The sequence below is a fragment of the Abramis brama genome (genome assembly GCF_963993115.1).
Source record: "Abramis brama genome assembly, chromosome: 2".
NCBI lineage: Eukaryota > Metazoa > Chordata > Actinopteri > Cypriniformes > Leuciscidae > Abramis > Abramis brama.
In genome coordinates, this window is record NC_139964.1 from 26,672,633 (window position 1) to 26,689,276 (window position 16,644).

General features: G+C 40.5%; 1 protein-coding gene across 1 annotated transcript in view; it reads left to right on the top strand.

The window, feature by feature from the left end:
- Positions 1-16,644, top strand: part of usp34 (ubiquitin specific peptidase 34) — a 56,252-nt gene that overhangs the window by 17,072 nt on the left and 22,536 nt on the right. The window contains 26 exon segments of the mRNA XM_084099845.1: positions 13-758; positions 1,785-1,999; positions 2,754-2,869; positions 2,946-3,073; positions 3,167-3,256; positions 4,047-4,142; positions 4,457-4,539; positions 4,633-4,787; positions 4,886-4,999; positions 5,102-5,201; positions 5,639-5,798; positions 6,050-6,176; positions 6,325-6,472; positions 6,881-6,981; positions 7,066-7,275; positions 7,890-8,015; positions 8,983-9,105; positions 9,219-9,302; positions 9,419-9,505; positions 11,700-11,900; positions 11,991-12,073; positions 12,578-12,618; positions 12,702-12,826; positions 13,666-13,818; positions 14,563-14,723; positions 15,264-15,568. Of these exon segments, the coding sequence (XP_083955971.1) occupies positions 13-758; positions 1,785-1,999; positions 2,754-2,869; positions 2,946-3,073; positions 3,167-3,256; positions 4,047-4,142; positions 4,457-4,539; positions 4,633-4,787; positions 4,886-4,999; positions 5,102-5,201; positions 5,639-5,798; positions 6,050-6,176; positions 6,325-6,472; positions 6,881-6,981; positions 7,066-7,275; positions 7,890-8,015; positions 8,983-9,105; positions 9,219-9,302; positions 9,419-9,505; positions 11,700-11,900; positions 11,991-12,073; positions 12,578-12,618; positions 12,702-12,826; positions 13,666-13,818; positions 14,563-14,723; positions 15,264-15,568 (4,078 nt within the window).

Sequence of the window (16,644 nt, forward strand, 5' to 3'; positions counted from 1 at the left end):
TTGCTGTTCTAGGAGTCTCTGCAGGGCAGCTCGGATGAGACGGCTAACAGTGGCGAGGAGGGCAGCAGCAGCGGACGCAGTGAAGCCTCGAGCAATGAGGCCGGATCCAGTCGAGCCAGCCAATCAGCAGGCAGCCCTGGCAGCGAGATGCACTCCGACGACATGGCTGACAGTGAGGCCCTGAAAGAGGAGGAAGAGGAGGAGGAAGAAGAGGAGGATGACGACGAGGATGATGACGAGGATGATGAGGACGATGAAGACGACAGACCCGCCGTCACATCCGAGAGCAGCCCGCAAAAAGAAACCCGAGAGCCTTCTACATCAGAGATGCGCAAACGCAAAGCCGGCGAAGCCCTCGGAGAGGTTCAAGGTCCTCCAGAGCGTCCCGGCATTCCCGTCTCCGGACTTTCCAAAACAAAATCCATCCCTTTCAGCCCAGATGCAGCCGCTGCCATGGTTGCCTCGTCTTCCTCCCTTAGGATCCTTGAACCCTGCTCTTCTTCATCGTTGTGCCTGGAGGGAACGTCGGGAGAACAGGCTGATCCCTCCTCACATTCCCAATCCCAGGATCCCCAGCACCCGCAGCAGGGCGGCCCTGAGATGGACTCCTCCGGTTCCCAGGAGCAGTCATGTATGCCTCGACCGACGGACTTCCTGTCGGAGGCCATGGGCAACGAGTTCTTCAACTGCAGGCGTTTCATCAGCCCTCAGCATCACCATCATCATCACCACCACCATCATCACCACCAACATGATGGGTGAGGCTACCTTTCAAATGTGTTGTTGACGTTTCTCTGCCAACACCTAGTGAGCTCCCTTACTGTCTAAAACTGTGCATTATGGGATTGGGATCTTACAGAGGACCTATTAAGTCTTGATTTTGTTTTTAGGGTCTACTAGAATGGGTTTACATCCTTGAATGTTCAAAAACACATTGCTTTTCACATGTTTGACATTGTTGCAGCTGCTCTCTTCCCAGTCTGTCAGTAACGCTCTGTTTAGTTCCTATCTCTATGAAGCCCCTCCTTCTGAAATGCACACTGTGCTCTGATTGGTCGGCTGGACCAGTGTGCTGTGATTGGTCAACTGCTTCAAACTTGTTTGGGAACTTCTAATACAACTATATTGTGACGTGTTTGTTCCCGAAAGCAAACTCAAGACTACATTAGAGGCGTTTCAGAGAGTTCAGAAACAGTGACGCTGATATAGAGAATAATTCCCATCGGAGGGACTTTGTGCTTTTTTCATGCTCAAACAGCAACATTACGCTAAAGAAAGTTGAAAAAGTTGCCTTAAATCGTTGTCTATGTAGGCGGCTCACTAGGTTTTGACTCAGAGTAGAAGTCTGCAATCCTGCGGCACAACACAGGATCTCTGGGACATGTCGCAACAGTGCAGCGTGGGACTAGTTTTTGCTAGATTAATGGGTGCGGGGGGAAGATACTGATATGTGTGCGGGAAACGGGAGAAAGAAATGACTCATGGGCTCCTGTAGTAATGATAATAATAATAATAATAACAGCACCGCACAAGTCTGTCACTGGAGATCTGAAGCGTTGTGTGTTTGGAAATTGGAATTGGAATAGAATTTAACCGGAATGGGACTGAAAAATCCGCATAGCCCTTTTCCTACGGGCTTTTGTGGGTGGGAACGGGACAAAAACGTTAAAGTGTCGGGCGGGAGCGGGATAAAATATAACATAGTTTTTGCGGGAGCAGCACAGAATCACAGAACCATTGTTTTCTGGTAACATACTCTTAACACACACTCTCTCTCTCCGCAGTCACATGGTTGAGGACATGCTGAGCGCCGATGACGTAAGCTGCAGCAGTTCCCAAGTCAGCGCCAAGTCCGAGAAGAACATGGCGGATTTTGACGGAGAAGAGTCCGGATGTGAGGAAGAGCTGGTCCAGATCAACTCTCACGCTGAGCTCAGCTCACACCTGCAGCAACACCTGCCCAACCTAGCCTCCATATACCACGAACACCTGGTGCAAGGTACACACACACCTCAGTGAAGCGCGGCACTGTGTTCATTTACACACAAGTGGGATTTTAGTGTTTGGAGAAGCGCTAAATGACGCACCACACAAACTCCATCACTGCAAACTCGCAGTTTGAGTCGCTTATAACCCAGCAAGCAATAGCCGTCATATCAGATATAGTCCGACTATGAGTAACCCACTTCTAGCCAAAATAATATAGTTTTTGCCAAAATAACTTGAGATGTATGATATTTCATCATGTAAGCAAAGTCAACAGTGATTACAAGGCATTAGGTTTAATTTTTTTGAAGTTATCTAATTGATGACTAGTCTATTCTTGGGCTATGGTTAGACGTCTATTAAGTTTTCACTGACAGCCCAAATTTTGCCTTGTTTCAGCCTAGACGTCAGGGCTGTGTTTGGACGTCTATTAGATGTCTTTTAAATGCAAAATTGCTTGCTGGGAACATGCATTTGAAAATGCAGCACCGCGCCATCCATCTTCCCAGATCTGTAATGAGAATCGTTTATAAAGCTGTCATCAAAAGAGAAGCTTTAAGGTCTTCTTCCATCAAAATAAAAGTTGGTTTAATATTTGAAAGCATAGAAATGAACATAAATCTTAGTATTGTAATTTCAGTCAGATTAAAACTTTTACACATTAGAAATAAAGTAATAAGACATTGAGACACTGAGTTAATTTTATCTGACAAAAGTCACATGATCATTTTAGTCTGATGTTTCATTTTTCTAAATGTCCGCTCCAGGTCCGTCGGTGCACAAACATCAGTACTCAACCCACGCGGTGACTGACATCAACCTGGACAACGTCTGCAAGAACGGAAACACTCTTCTGTGGGACCTAGTCCAGGACGATAATGCGGTATGTTCACTTCACCGCAGACTATCTGAAGCATTTCGTGTGTAGATTGCGATTCTCATGTTGTCGTTGTGACCAGATCCACCTATCGGAGGGCTTGATCAATGAGGCGGAGAAGCTGTTGTGCTCTCTGGTCTGCTGGTTCACTGACCGTCAGATCCGCATGCGTTTCATCGAGGGCTGTCTGGAGAACCTCGCCAACCACCGGTGAGGCCATTACAGAGCTGTATGAAACTGCTGAAGAGGTTTGGTCTTCTGGTGGAGATATTTGACCGTTGCGTTTCTGTGTGTGTTCATCAGGTCGGTGGTGGTGTCCTTGCGTTTGCTGCCGAAGCTCTTTGGGACGTTCCAGCAGTTCGGCTCCAGTTATGACACTCATTGGATTACCATGTAAGAGAAATGTTCAATTAATAATTGACCATTCACAAACAACTAAAGTGTGGAGAGGAAGAAGAAAAAAAACACTTAAAAAAAAAAGAAATACTGGTAGAAAAAAAACTAATTCAAATGACAAAAACGCAAAAAAATCACTAAAACTTAACATGAAAACCGACAATATAAACACAGGCTTTCAATTCAAAATATTTGTGAATATTATGATTGTACGCCCCTTTTAGTTACTGTTGCTATGTCCGACAAGCCACGCCGCTCTCATCACGCCACACAACATGTTCTCACGCAGTTAAAAATACATTGCGGACTGAAGAGGACACTGACAACACGTCGACAGACAGGACAGAGCTGGTTACTTTTGATATGAAACAAAATCTCAACTTTCAAATTTGGTTGTATTTTAAAGAAATTTAAACAATAAATACAGTTTTGTGGCTCTTTAATGTGTCGTGACAGATTGCTCAGTTAAAGCTGCTCGTGAGCCGATCATCTCTTCCTTGTAAATTTATTGCATCAAATAAACATGAATGAACATCAGAAGGAATGTTGTTTCAACGCGGAAAGACGTCAGTACACACCGCTTTTCAAGTTCAAATCCTCCAACGTTAATCTACTAACTCTCCTGACTGCTTTGTCGGACAAAATGGCGGATTATGATTGGTCAGATCGCCTGTCAATCAAACTCCCTGTGAAGGGTGAATTGGAACTTGGATTAGTTTACAGATGTTTTTGAATAAGTAAATGTTTTCATATTTTCCCTGTGTGTGTGTGTGTGTGTGCGCTGCAGGTGGGCGGAGAAGGAGCTGCACATGATGAAGCTCTTCTTTGATGATCTGTTACACTATATCCAGGACGTGAGAGAGCAGCGCCACAAATTCGCTCTGTAAGTCTGGGTGTTTGTCTATATTTCTGTACTACCGTTCAAACGTTTAGAGTTGGTAGATTCTGTTGTTGCTGAAGTCTCTTTACTCACCAAGACTGCATTTAATTTCTAAAAAATACTGTAATATTGTGAAATATTATTACAGTTTAACACGATTGTTATCTATTTGATTATATTTTAAAAATGTAATTCATTTCTGTGAACAAAGCTGAACTTACAGCATCATTACTCCAGTCTTCAGTGTCAATTTTGATTAATTAAATGTGTCCTTTCTGAATAAACGTGAGTTTTGACATCAATCCCATGCGTCTCAGGTACAGTCACAGCGCGGAGGTACAGGTGCGTCTGCAGTTCCTCACCTGTGTGTTCTCAACGCTCGGATCACCTGACCACTTCAGTGAGCGTCTCTCTTTATCTCTCACACATCGCTTCCTGTGTGCATGTGAGAATTGCTCTGTAACAATATGAATATCCTGTGTGTGTGTGTCAGGGTTGAGTCTGGAGCAGGTAGACATCCTGTGGCACTGTTTAGTGGAGGACTCTGAGTGTTACGACGACGCCTTGCACTGGTTCCTTAACCAGGTCCGCAGTAAAGACCAGCACGCGATGGGCATGGAGACGTATAAACATCTCTTCCTGGAGAAGGTCTGGCTAGCGTATAGTTAAACCCTAACCTTTATACAATATGTGCCATGAGAATGAATCTTTCATCACCTGATTCTCGCCGTCTCTCTCTTTCTCAGATGCCTCAGCTGAAGCCGGAGACGATCAGCATGACGGGACTTAACTTGTTTCAGCATCTGTGTAATCTGGCTCGTCTGGCCACCAGCGCTTATGACAGCAGCTCCAACTGCGAGGTTTGATGCAGCAAATCTCGAAACCTCTCTGGTTTGTCTCGATATGTTCTTCTTTCTGACCTCTCTCTCTCTCTCTCTCTCTCTCTCTCTCTGTCTCTGTAGTTGTGTGGTATGGACCAGCTGTGGGGAATCGCATTGAGGGCTCAGTCTGCAGACATCAGTCGAGCTGCGATCCAGTACATCAACTCCTATTACATCAGCGGTCAGTTAACAACAAACTCTTACATGTATTGTAGAATTCATAACCATTAAATGTTAAGAGTTTTATAACCTCTCAGGTCTAGAATAAATGCAGGAAGAAACATTATTGTTCTCAATTGTTTTACTAAAGAGATGTTTGGATTGTTGATTGTGTATTGGATGGATGGATGGATGGATGGATGGATGGATGGATGGATGGATGGATGGATGGATGGATGGATGGATGGATGGATAGATAGGATGGATGGTAAATAGATGGATGGATGGAAAGGAGGATGGATCGATGGATAGAAAGGCAGATGGATGGATGGATACCGGATACATAGATAGATGGATGGATGGATGGATGGATGGATAGATGGATGATAAATATTGAATTGTATTCTGAATAAATGTGAGTGTGTAATGCGATATATTGATGAGTGTGTGTAACCACAGGTAAAACGGGTCTGGAGAAGGAGCAGGAGTTCATCAGTAAGTGTATGGAGAGCTTGATGATGGCGTCTGCTAACCTGGAGAAAGACGCCCACTCCAGCCTCACCATCATCGAGAGAGGACTTCTGCTGCTCAAAACACACCTGGAGGCCTTCAGACGCAGGTACACACACACACACACACACACACACACACACACACACACACACACACACACACACATCCCCTCACTTGCACTGCAAGAAAACATGCTTACATGAGAAATTCTCCAGTTTTTATTATATCAAAATGTAAACAGTCATGTGCACATTGAATAAGTTTGATTGCTGGGAACATTTAGGACCTTCACCCTGTAAAATAGCACAGTTATGCCATTTACTTTTGTCTAAACTCATTGTGTGTTTGTATTTTCAGGTTTGCGTATCACCTGCGTCAGTGGCAGATCGAGGGGACGGGCATCAGCAGTCATCTGAAAGCTCTCAGTGATAAACAGTCTCTCCCGCTCAGAATCGTGTGTCAACCGGCAGGACTCCCTGACAAGGTTCATCATCATCTTGATGATCACCATAATCATCATCATCACGACTATTTGCTCAGTTTTCAAGCTGAGTTTAAAAAAGCTTTCTTCATGAACAAGCAGTGTTTCCTCCATCTTCTCTCGTGCTCATTCTCATGTTGTGTGTGTGTAGATGACGATCGAGATGTACCCCAGTGATCAGGTGGCTGATCTGAGGGCAGAGGTCACGCACTGGTACGAGAACCTTCAGAAGGATCAGCTCAGCCAGCAGGCGCAGCTACAGGAGTTCGGCCAAACCAGCCGGCAGCAGGACTTCCCAGGTACACACACACACACACACACACGCACACACACACACACACACGCACACACACACACACACACAGAAAACAGATGCGCTCTATTGACTGCCGTCTGAACCATTAGTATATTGAACACAAATCCATCCATCTGTCTGTCTATTTATCTATCTATCTGTCTGTCTGTCTATTTATCTATCTATCTGTCTGTCTGTCTATCCTTCTATCTATCTGTCAATCCATCAATTTTTTTAAGAATCAGTCAAACAGAAAAAAATATATTCATATAAAATATATAACGTGTTTATGTAGTAATCAATCATATATAAAGGTAAAACTTAATTGAGTAAATTTACAAGTACAAATGATTGTTCATATGGCAACATGCTGCAGTCAGATTGATGTGTGTGTGTGTGTGTTTCTGTGCAGGTGGTCTGATGGGTCCGGTGCGCATGATCTCATCAGGACACGAGCTGACCACCGACTACGATGAGAAGACTCTTCATGAGCTCGGTTTCAAGGACATGCAGGTAAACGACAACAAACCCACATACGGCCGCACACCCACAACCCTAGAAACTAAAACACTGAGAGTCTCTCCTGTGTGCCGTCAGATGGTGTTTGTGTCTCTGGGCGCTCCGCGGAGAGAGAGGAAGGGCGAGGGCGTCCAGCTGCCGGCGTCGTGTCTGCCGCCCCCTCAGAAGGAGCACATCCCCATGCTTCTGTTGCTTCAGGAGCCCCACCTCACCACCCTCTTCGACCTGCTGGAGATGCTGGCCTGCTTCAAACCGCCCGGCCCTGACAGACCCCAGCACAGCACTGAGGTAACGTCCCGCTCCACACCACTGACCCGCTCCAGCCTGAGTGAAACCAGCGTCCAATCCAGTGTGTTTCCTCCAAGCGGCAACCTTTCGGTCTCTCTGTTGAATCTTACACAGAAGTGACTTAAACTGTAATTCATCGACTGGCCACTAGAGACAGGCTGCAAAAGAGAGTCAATCCCATAGACCCCCATGTTAAAATGCCCAACTTTACAGCAGAAAAAAATATGTTTACAGCCTGGTAGAAAAATTGGTTTTGGTCTATATAGCTAATTTTGCCCTTCATGACAACTGTGAGGGGGTGAAATTTTTAAAAACTCATCCGTTTAAATTATATTAAGCCTTAAAGTTCTGCATAATTAAGGGCGTGGCCACTTGAGTGACAGGTGGATTGCCGCTGCTTCACTACTAGCCATTTGTCTGCTGTCTGTTAGCGTCACGTCACCTCAGATCATCCCGCCTCTTTGCCCATTTTCATTTATCCGAGAGTTGACGTGTGGTGACGCGCAGCCAAGATGGCGACGGCCGGCTCTGCCAAAAATGCTCTTCAGAAACCTACGGGTGACGTCACGGACACTACGTCCATATGTTTAACAGTCTATGTTTTCCTTCTGCAGAGCGTTCGCTGCGAGGAGCTGCACCTCCACGCGGAGAATCTCTCCCGCCGAGTGTGGGAGCTGCTCATGCTGCTGCCCACGTGTCCCAGCATGCTCCAGGCCTTCCAGAACATCTCCGATGACACGGTCAGTCACATCATCCATGTTTACCATTGATTTAAGGCCAGACACCCCAGGTAATTAGGGTAAAAAATGTACACTATACTTCCCGAGCTGAATGATAACATTAAGAATTAAAAACAAAAAAAACTGTATTACAAGTTTCCAGAAATGTTATGTTTAAATATGCACTAATTTGCATGTTTTCAGAAGAGCAGTCTGAACAATGAATAAAGCCAGGTTCAACATTTTTGTTTCATTTTGTTGACATAGTAAAGTTTGAAGTTTTTATCACATAAATCAAAAAATACGGTCAACTGCCAGAAAAAAATACATTGTATTTTATTAAATATTTTTATAAAATCAGGCAAATGAAGTTTAAGAATATTAATAGGAATAAAACTGTGAAGTTTGGTGTATGTAAGGGCCACTGAAGAGGGGATTTCTTGCTCGGTGAAGGAGAAAAAAACAATTTTTTAGGAAACAGCCTTTATAAATATGTATTGTTTATTTTACTGCACTTCATCTGTTTGCATCAGTAGATTCCAATTACAATTAAAGGTATAGCTCACCCAAAGATGAAAATCCTGTCATCATTTACTCATCCTCAAGTTGTTAAAAACCTGTTTGAGTTTTTCTTCTGCTGAACACAGAAGAAGATATTTAGATATTTTGAAGAATATGGGTAACCAAACAGTTGATGGAAAAAAATACAATGGAAGTCAATGGGGTCCATCAACTGATTGGTTACTCATATTCTTCAAAATATTTTCTTTTGTGTTCAGCAGAAGAAAAAACTCATACAGGTTTGAAACAACATGAGGGTGAGTAAATGATGACAGGATTTACATTTTTGGGTGAACTATCTATTCCTTTAAAAGTGTCTGAAATAATGTGTTATGAAAAGCCAAATAGCTCAAAATCCCCTGCATAAAAAACATCATTTGAACTTATGCACTGCATGAAAGTTTATTCGTGTTCATTGTGACTTTAGGGATCTGACGGGTTGTGCTGGAAGGATCTGCTGAGGATCAAGAGCCCCCATAAGCTGCTTTACGCTTTAGAAATCATAGAAGCCCTGGGCAAACCCAACCGCAGGATTCACCGCGAGTCTACGGTACACACACACACACACACACACACACACACACAACCTCAGTCACACATGCAGCCCTGCAGGTCTGTTAATGAAAGCTTCTCATGAGACGTGTGTGTTTATGTGTATTTCAGGGCAGTTACAGTGATCTGTATCCAGACTCTGACGACTCCAGTGAGGAACAGATTGAGAACAGCAAGAACACCTGGAGCTGCAAGGTACAAACGCCTCTCCTCACACTTCCACTGAAAAGGATCTGTTGTTATTGTTCCTATATATGAGCTGGACGCATGTCTCTGTATAACACATTCACACACGTGTCTCTCTCTTGTAGTTTGTGTCGTCTGGAGGCCTTCAGCTTCTGCTGGACATTTTTAACTCTGCAATTTTAGAGCCGAAAGAACAAGAATCCTGGACAGTGGTGAGTGTCAAAAACCAAAAGGAAGCAATAAAACAATTAAGCCTGATTTTATATATTTTTTTTAGAATTGGCATTATGATATGATTTTTTACTATAATATGAAAAATGTTATACTGCATTGCAAAACAAATATATATATTGTGATATGATTTAATTTTATTATCGTACAGTGTAAATATAAATAATGGCTGAATTAGTTGTACTGAATGTCTGCTAATATTTAATTAAAACATCAAATTATATTCAGGATAGTTCTGAATAAATGTGACCCGATCTGGCGAAATGAGTCGGAAGTCGCAACGTTCCATTTTAAGATATGGGCCGATTATGTGGAAAAACAATGAAATAATAATTTGAAAAAATTTTTTTTTTTTTTGCTAAATTTCAAAGAACAGACATTCAAAAATAATCTCCTAAAGTTTCGTGGTCCAGATAATTGAGTAAAGGTATTTAAATGACTAATAAAGTTTACAAAGTTTTACTAAATTCGCTGAAAATGAATATTGCTTTTCTCAACTCCTCTCGTCACCTCTGAGCATTCCCCGGGAATCCCCTCAAACATCTCTGCTCTCCAAATATGGTGTTTCACGTTGTATAGAACCAATCAAAAAGCTTAGAAATGTACACAAACGCTGATCATTTGTCAATGGGAAGCCCCGTTTCGACTGACCGGCACGCGATTGGTCCAGCCATCCTCCTGTCAGACTCGTAGCGCTATGTGTAAACAAGCTAGCAGATCTCCTCAGAAAGATTAAATATTATTAATTTGAGAAATGTCGCTGTCAAAAGAGAGCAAAGTCGCCAAAAAGTCGCCAAAAGCGTTGCGGGTCATCAAGAGTATCTAAGGCTAGTCAGTGATTGTTTTGGATCTGGAGACGTGTCATCCTCTGATGACAGCGACAGCAGTGACAGCCCTGTGGTATTTATCGTGTATGGATGTGAGTGAGTGCAATTATTCTGTGAGTGTATTTATCTGCAAGGAGAATCCATTACAATGTGTTTGATTTATTTTAACCCAATATTTAACTGTTGGTATCTCCGTTATGAATGTGTTACACTGTTATTGTCAACTAGCCTACACAAAGATATTGCATAGGCTAACATTATTTTGTTCTCTGTTTCCTTGTCTCTCTGCCTCTCTCACTTTCTCTCTCTCTCTCTCTCTCTCTCTCTCTCTCTCACACACACACACACAGACACACACACACACACACACACACACACACACACACAGAGAGAGAGAGAGAGAGAGAGAGACACACACACACCCTCTCAAGGAAAACTGTAGCACCTCTGTTCAATCTTTCTGATTTTAGTAAATGTTTGTAAAAGTGCCTTTTAAATTATTTATTAAAATAAAAACTTTAAAATAATTTGAGCTTCAGTCTGGTTTAATAGCATATATTAATGTCTTTGGTCAAATTAAGCTGTACAATAAATAGTTTATCCCTTTAAATGCCATGGATTTTGAAAGATATCAACAAAAAAAGGCAAAAAACTTTAAAAGCGATTTTCTCAGGTTTTCAATTGGAAAAAGAGGACAGACGACCATAATTCAAATGTGTATATCTTTACAACCATTCAAGGTATGACTTTGACTTGGATATCATTTGAAAGCTTATGGTCTCCTCTTTCCATTAATACCAAAATCTCAATTTTGAAATTTGGGTCACTGTGACTCATTTTGCTGGATCAGGTCACAAATTATAATAATGCAAATATATATATATTTTTTATTTTATTTTTGCATTACAAAAGAGTTCTTTGTGGAGAAGTGCGTAATTGTTATAAAATAAATTTGCTCATATCATAAATGTTACAAAATACTTTTTTTAAAATGTGTTTATTTTTGCATTACAAAAGAGTTAATGAGGGAATGTGCATAATTGTCTTAAAGATCATTTATAAAATGTCACTGGCAATATAAAATTTGCTCTTATCAAAAGGGTTTATTTTTTCTTCTAACAATGAGAAATCTTTTTTTTTAATTACTTAATTTTTGAATTACAAAAATATGTATAAAGTCTTATCGTTCATATAGCATTTGCTCATATCAAAAAGGCTTATTTCTTCATCTTTCCTAATGACTGTGATGTGAATCAAGCCCTGGGCATTTTCTCTGTGAGATATACCCAGTTCTGCCATTGAATGAACAGCTATATCATCTTTCTTTTGTTTTCTTGTCTCTCTGTAGTGGTTGTTGGACTGTCTGGCGTGTCTGCTGAAACTCATTTGTCAGTTTGCGGTGGATCCGGCCGATCTGGACCTGGCTTATCATGATGTTTTTGCCTGGTCTGGTCTCACGGACACTCAGAGAAAGAGGGCGTGGCCAGGGAAGTCCCGTAAATCCACCGGGGATCATGGGAAGGGCCTGCATATACCCCGTCTTACAGAGGTGTGAACCTTCTTCTGAATTCTCTTTTCTCTCCGTGTATGTGTGTATGTTTGCTGTCACTAATTTTGAGATATTGTCCTACTCTGTCAGGTTTTTCTAAGTCTTGTTCAAGGCACCAACCTCATCCAGCGGCTCATCAACGTGGCCTACACATACGACAATCTGGCACACAGGTGAACAGCACACACACACACACACACACACACACACACACACAAAAGTCTCCATTTATAATTGATTTAGTTTAACATTGGCATTTTGCTAGGCTAACAAAGTCATACTCTTAATAAACTTACAAATACAGTCTACACAAACTGTGTAAAATATTGTATTTTTAATTTCACTGAACTCTTTTTAGTGATACTTATCAGTATAAAAAATGATTATTTCATATATATTTATTATTAATATATTATGGTATTATTATTATATTTAACAATATTATATATGTCATTGATAAAAAATAAATAAAATCTATTATTTAAACAATATTATTATAATAAAAATAATATTTATAAATAATCACAACAAATTGATACTCTAATAAGCTTAAAAATACAGTGCACACAAACTGTATAAAATATTGTATTTTTAATTTCACTCAACTTTTTAGAGATACTTATTTTAGAGTTTTTCGTGTCTGTTTGTTTACCTTCTGTCTTCTGATTGTCCTGCAGGGTTCTGAAGGCCCAATCAGATCACAGATCCAGGCACGAGGGTAAGCACATGATTGGTTATATATCTTTGAAGGTTTTTAATTTTCTCTACTCGTTACTCATTGCTGGTGATGTGTTTGTGCAGTGACTCATTACTCCATGTGGCTGCTGGTGAGCTGGGCTCACTGCTGTTCTCTGGTTAAGTCCAGCCTGGCCGACAGCGAACATCTCCACGACTGGCTGAAGAAGCTCACGCTGCTCATACCTGAGGTAAACCAACACATCTGGAATGACTTTCCTCTGCCACTGTAATTAAGGCCATTTAGGTGGGGAACAATTACATTAACCAATCAAATCATAGCTATTCAGTCCAGTTAAAATAATTAAGCTCCACCCTACATCTCACAAAATAATTTGTGGATTACAACATATTCTGAAAATGTAATGCTTTGTTTTATTTTACTTTATTTTATACATAGGCTAACAATATATATTGTTAGATATAATATAGGCTATATATATATTATTATTATTATTATTATTTTTCTTTTTCTTTTTTATATTTACTTAAGTTTATGCATTTGGCAGTTTATCCACAGCAACTTACATTTTTTATTCAAGGTTTTTTTTTACACATTGTTTTCATTCTCTTTCATTTTATCCCTGGGAATTAAACACATCACCATGATTTTGCTAATGCCATTCTCTGCTGTTTGAGTCTTTCCTCTGATACTGTTGTAATTAAGGGAAACAATCACATTTAACCAATCAAATCACAGCTTTTCAGCCCAGTCATTGAAAGAAAGTTCCACCTACATCCTTCAAAATAATTTATGAAAAGAAAGTTAGATACATTGTAAATGCCATTGATATTTATTTTTATTAAAAAAAAATTATGCATTTGATAGACTAAATTCTTTAATTCTTTATAAAAAATTCAATGAAATAAAAATGAATATCATGGTATTACATTGTATTCAAGGTAAACATGTTTTCTGAGGTCATGCATTCCCTGTGAATCGAACCCATGACCTTGCTGTTTCTATCACCATGCTCTACTGCTAATACTCCTGTGCTGATAGAGCTGTGTTGTGTGTGTGTGTGTGCAGACGGCGGTGCGTCAGGAGGCGTGCAGTGGTCTGTATAAGCTCTCTCTGTCGGGACTGGAGGGAGGAGAATCCATCAACAGATCCTTCCTGCTGCTCGCCGCGTCCACGCTGCTCAAGTTCCTGCCCGACGCACAGGCCCTTAAACCCCTCAGAGTCAGTACACACACTGAGAGTGCCTTCAAACTCTTTATGTGCCTGTGTTAGTTATGGAATGTTATAGTTTATATATATATATAGTTTATATATATATATTTATGTGTATATATATTTGATATTTATTATATATATTTGAGCATATATATATATATATATATATATATATATATATATATATATATAGTGGATAGTGGACACTAGAGTGATCCTCTCATAGTGGATCAAAAGAGTTAAAGTTGTCCTAAGACAAGAACGGGTATTATTCAAAATTCATGTATAACTTGGATGAAAGGTTTTGATCCAGTTCAAATGTTGATTACTCTGTGTTTGTGTGTGTGTGTGTGTGTGTGTGTGTGTTTTATTTTTTAAAAGCTTTTATTTTTATATTTTCAGTTCTCATTTTAGTACATTTTTTGTTAATTTTATTATGTGCTTTTGTTATTCTTATTAGTTTTTTGTGTATTTCTAAATGGTTTTATTTCACTTTTAGTTTAAGTAACATTAACATTAAGTGACATTGGCAACTTCAGCATTTTTAGACGTTTTCGTGGATCCATGTGAACAGGGATGGTTTTGTAAGCGGAAAATCGTTTCGTTTTTTAGTACGTTGTTGTCGTGTAAACATACCCTAAGATTTAATTAATGATAACAACACCGATGCTTGCGCAGTGTTATTTACCCATTGCATTTTTGGGTGCTTTATTCCTTTAATTGAGTGTATTTGTGTGTGTTTTGGTGCAGGTGGAGGATTTTGAGGAGGAAGCCATGTTTCGCACCGGCTGTAAGGAATACTTCTGGCTGCTCTGTAAACTTATCGACAACATCCACGTGAAGGACGCCAGTCAGACCACCCTGCTGGACCTGGACGCCCTGGCCCGACACCTCGCCGACTGCATCCGCAGGTCAAACACGCTCCTTCTGCTCCCATTACTGGATGAGTTTCGGTTATGCTTGGACACCTTAAAATCAAACTGAAATAATAGTAATTAAAGGGGTGGTTGATTATGATTTCACTTTTCTAACTTTAGTTAGTGTGTAATGTTGCCGTTTGAGCATAAACAACATCTGCAAAGTTACAACGCTCAAAGTTCAAAGCAAAGGGAGATATTTGCTTTTAAAGAAATCATTTTTTTTAATTAACAAGCTGTTAAAAAACTCCGCCCACTGTGCCGGAAGTAGCAGCTCATTTGCATTTGAAGGGGCGTTTTTGCTCACCCTCAAAAAGGGACAATTTTAACATGCTATATAAAATGATCTGTGGGGTATTTGATCTAAAACTTCACATACACACTCTGGGGACATCAGAGACTTGCTTTTCATCTTGTAAAAAGGGTCATTATACACCCCTTTAAGCAAAAACGATCTTTTATGTGTCCTAATACTTTTCAAGCACACTGTATTGGACAGTTTTGTACAGCATGTTGTTGTTTTTCCACTTGCAGTCGTGAGATTTTGGACCAGCAGGACGGGGCGATCGAGGACGACGGTCTGACGGGTCTCCTGCGTCTGGCCACCAGCGTCCTGAAGCACAAGCCCCCGTTTAAGTTCTCGCGGGAGGGTCAGGAGTTCCTCAGGGACACGTATGACCTGCTGTTCCTGCTGCCCAGCCTGAAGGACCGTCAGCAGCCCAAATGCAAGAGTCCCGCGGCCCGCGCCGCCGCCTACGACCTGCTGGTGGAGGTGGTGAAGGGTTCGGTGGAGAACTACAGACTCCTGCACAACTGGGTCATGTCGCAGCACATGCAGGGTGAGCAGGACAACAAACTTGTGTTGTTTTAAATAAAGTGATTCGATTTTTTTAATTCTTATCCCTTAATTTAGATTAAGATAACATTAGAGACAACTAATAAAGCTTTTTTATTAGCAAGAATGTCCTCATAAATTGGTTTTGCTATGTTTTTTTTTTAACTCTCATAAGCATTAAAAGACATGCAGGAAGTTGACATGCAATACTTTAAGAAATTCACATTCTGCCCTCAATTTACTCCATATTGCTTTAAACTACTTTAAAGGGCTGGGAATCGACTCCTCATTTAAAACCTTTTTCATTTCAGCAAAGCTTATTCTTAATTTGTCTCTCATTCGTGATTAGAAGTCCAATTCATTTCCACGAAAAGGTTCTTTTGGCTAGATCGTTTCACAGTGATTTTACGGTGAAACTGGCTTTGTTGTCCACAATTTTGACTTAATAGATCATGATAATAGATTATGATGTGATCGAGGGGTCTTGATCTTATTTCCATTTTAAATGAAATGATAGTTTTTTTTTAACCTTTCTTTCTATTAGCCAATTATAATTCTTAAAGAAAACGTGTCGAGAGCACAGATCAGTGGCCGAGAGCCTACTTGCTATAGTAAAAAACGCAACTTCCACATGCATCTGATTGACAGATAAACCACATGCTCTTATATCAGTATTGTTAATGTTCTGGTTATTTTATTTCAGTGTACAGTTTAATTCTGTGCAAAGCATACAGTTAAAGTAAACTTCATTCAACTGAACTGTGCACATGTATTTTAGACCATTCATATCTTGTTCCGTCCATGCTATAAATGCATGTCCACGAATATTTTTTTTTTTTTTTTTTAAGTGTATACTGTTGGGCTGAGCTGTGACCCATTTCAGGGGCAATGCAGCCAAAATTACAATTTAAAATCAATCAGAGAATAGAAATTTATCTTCATATTACAAATAAAGCTTCAGATTATGAGAAGGCAACTTTCTACGACCTTTATCCTGTGATCATGGCGAGATTAGGATCCTGCAATCTAAAAAAAAAAACAGCCAAAAAATCGTCTCCTATCGATTCCAGAAACTTCGGA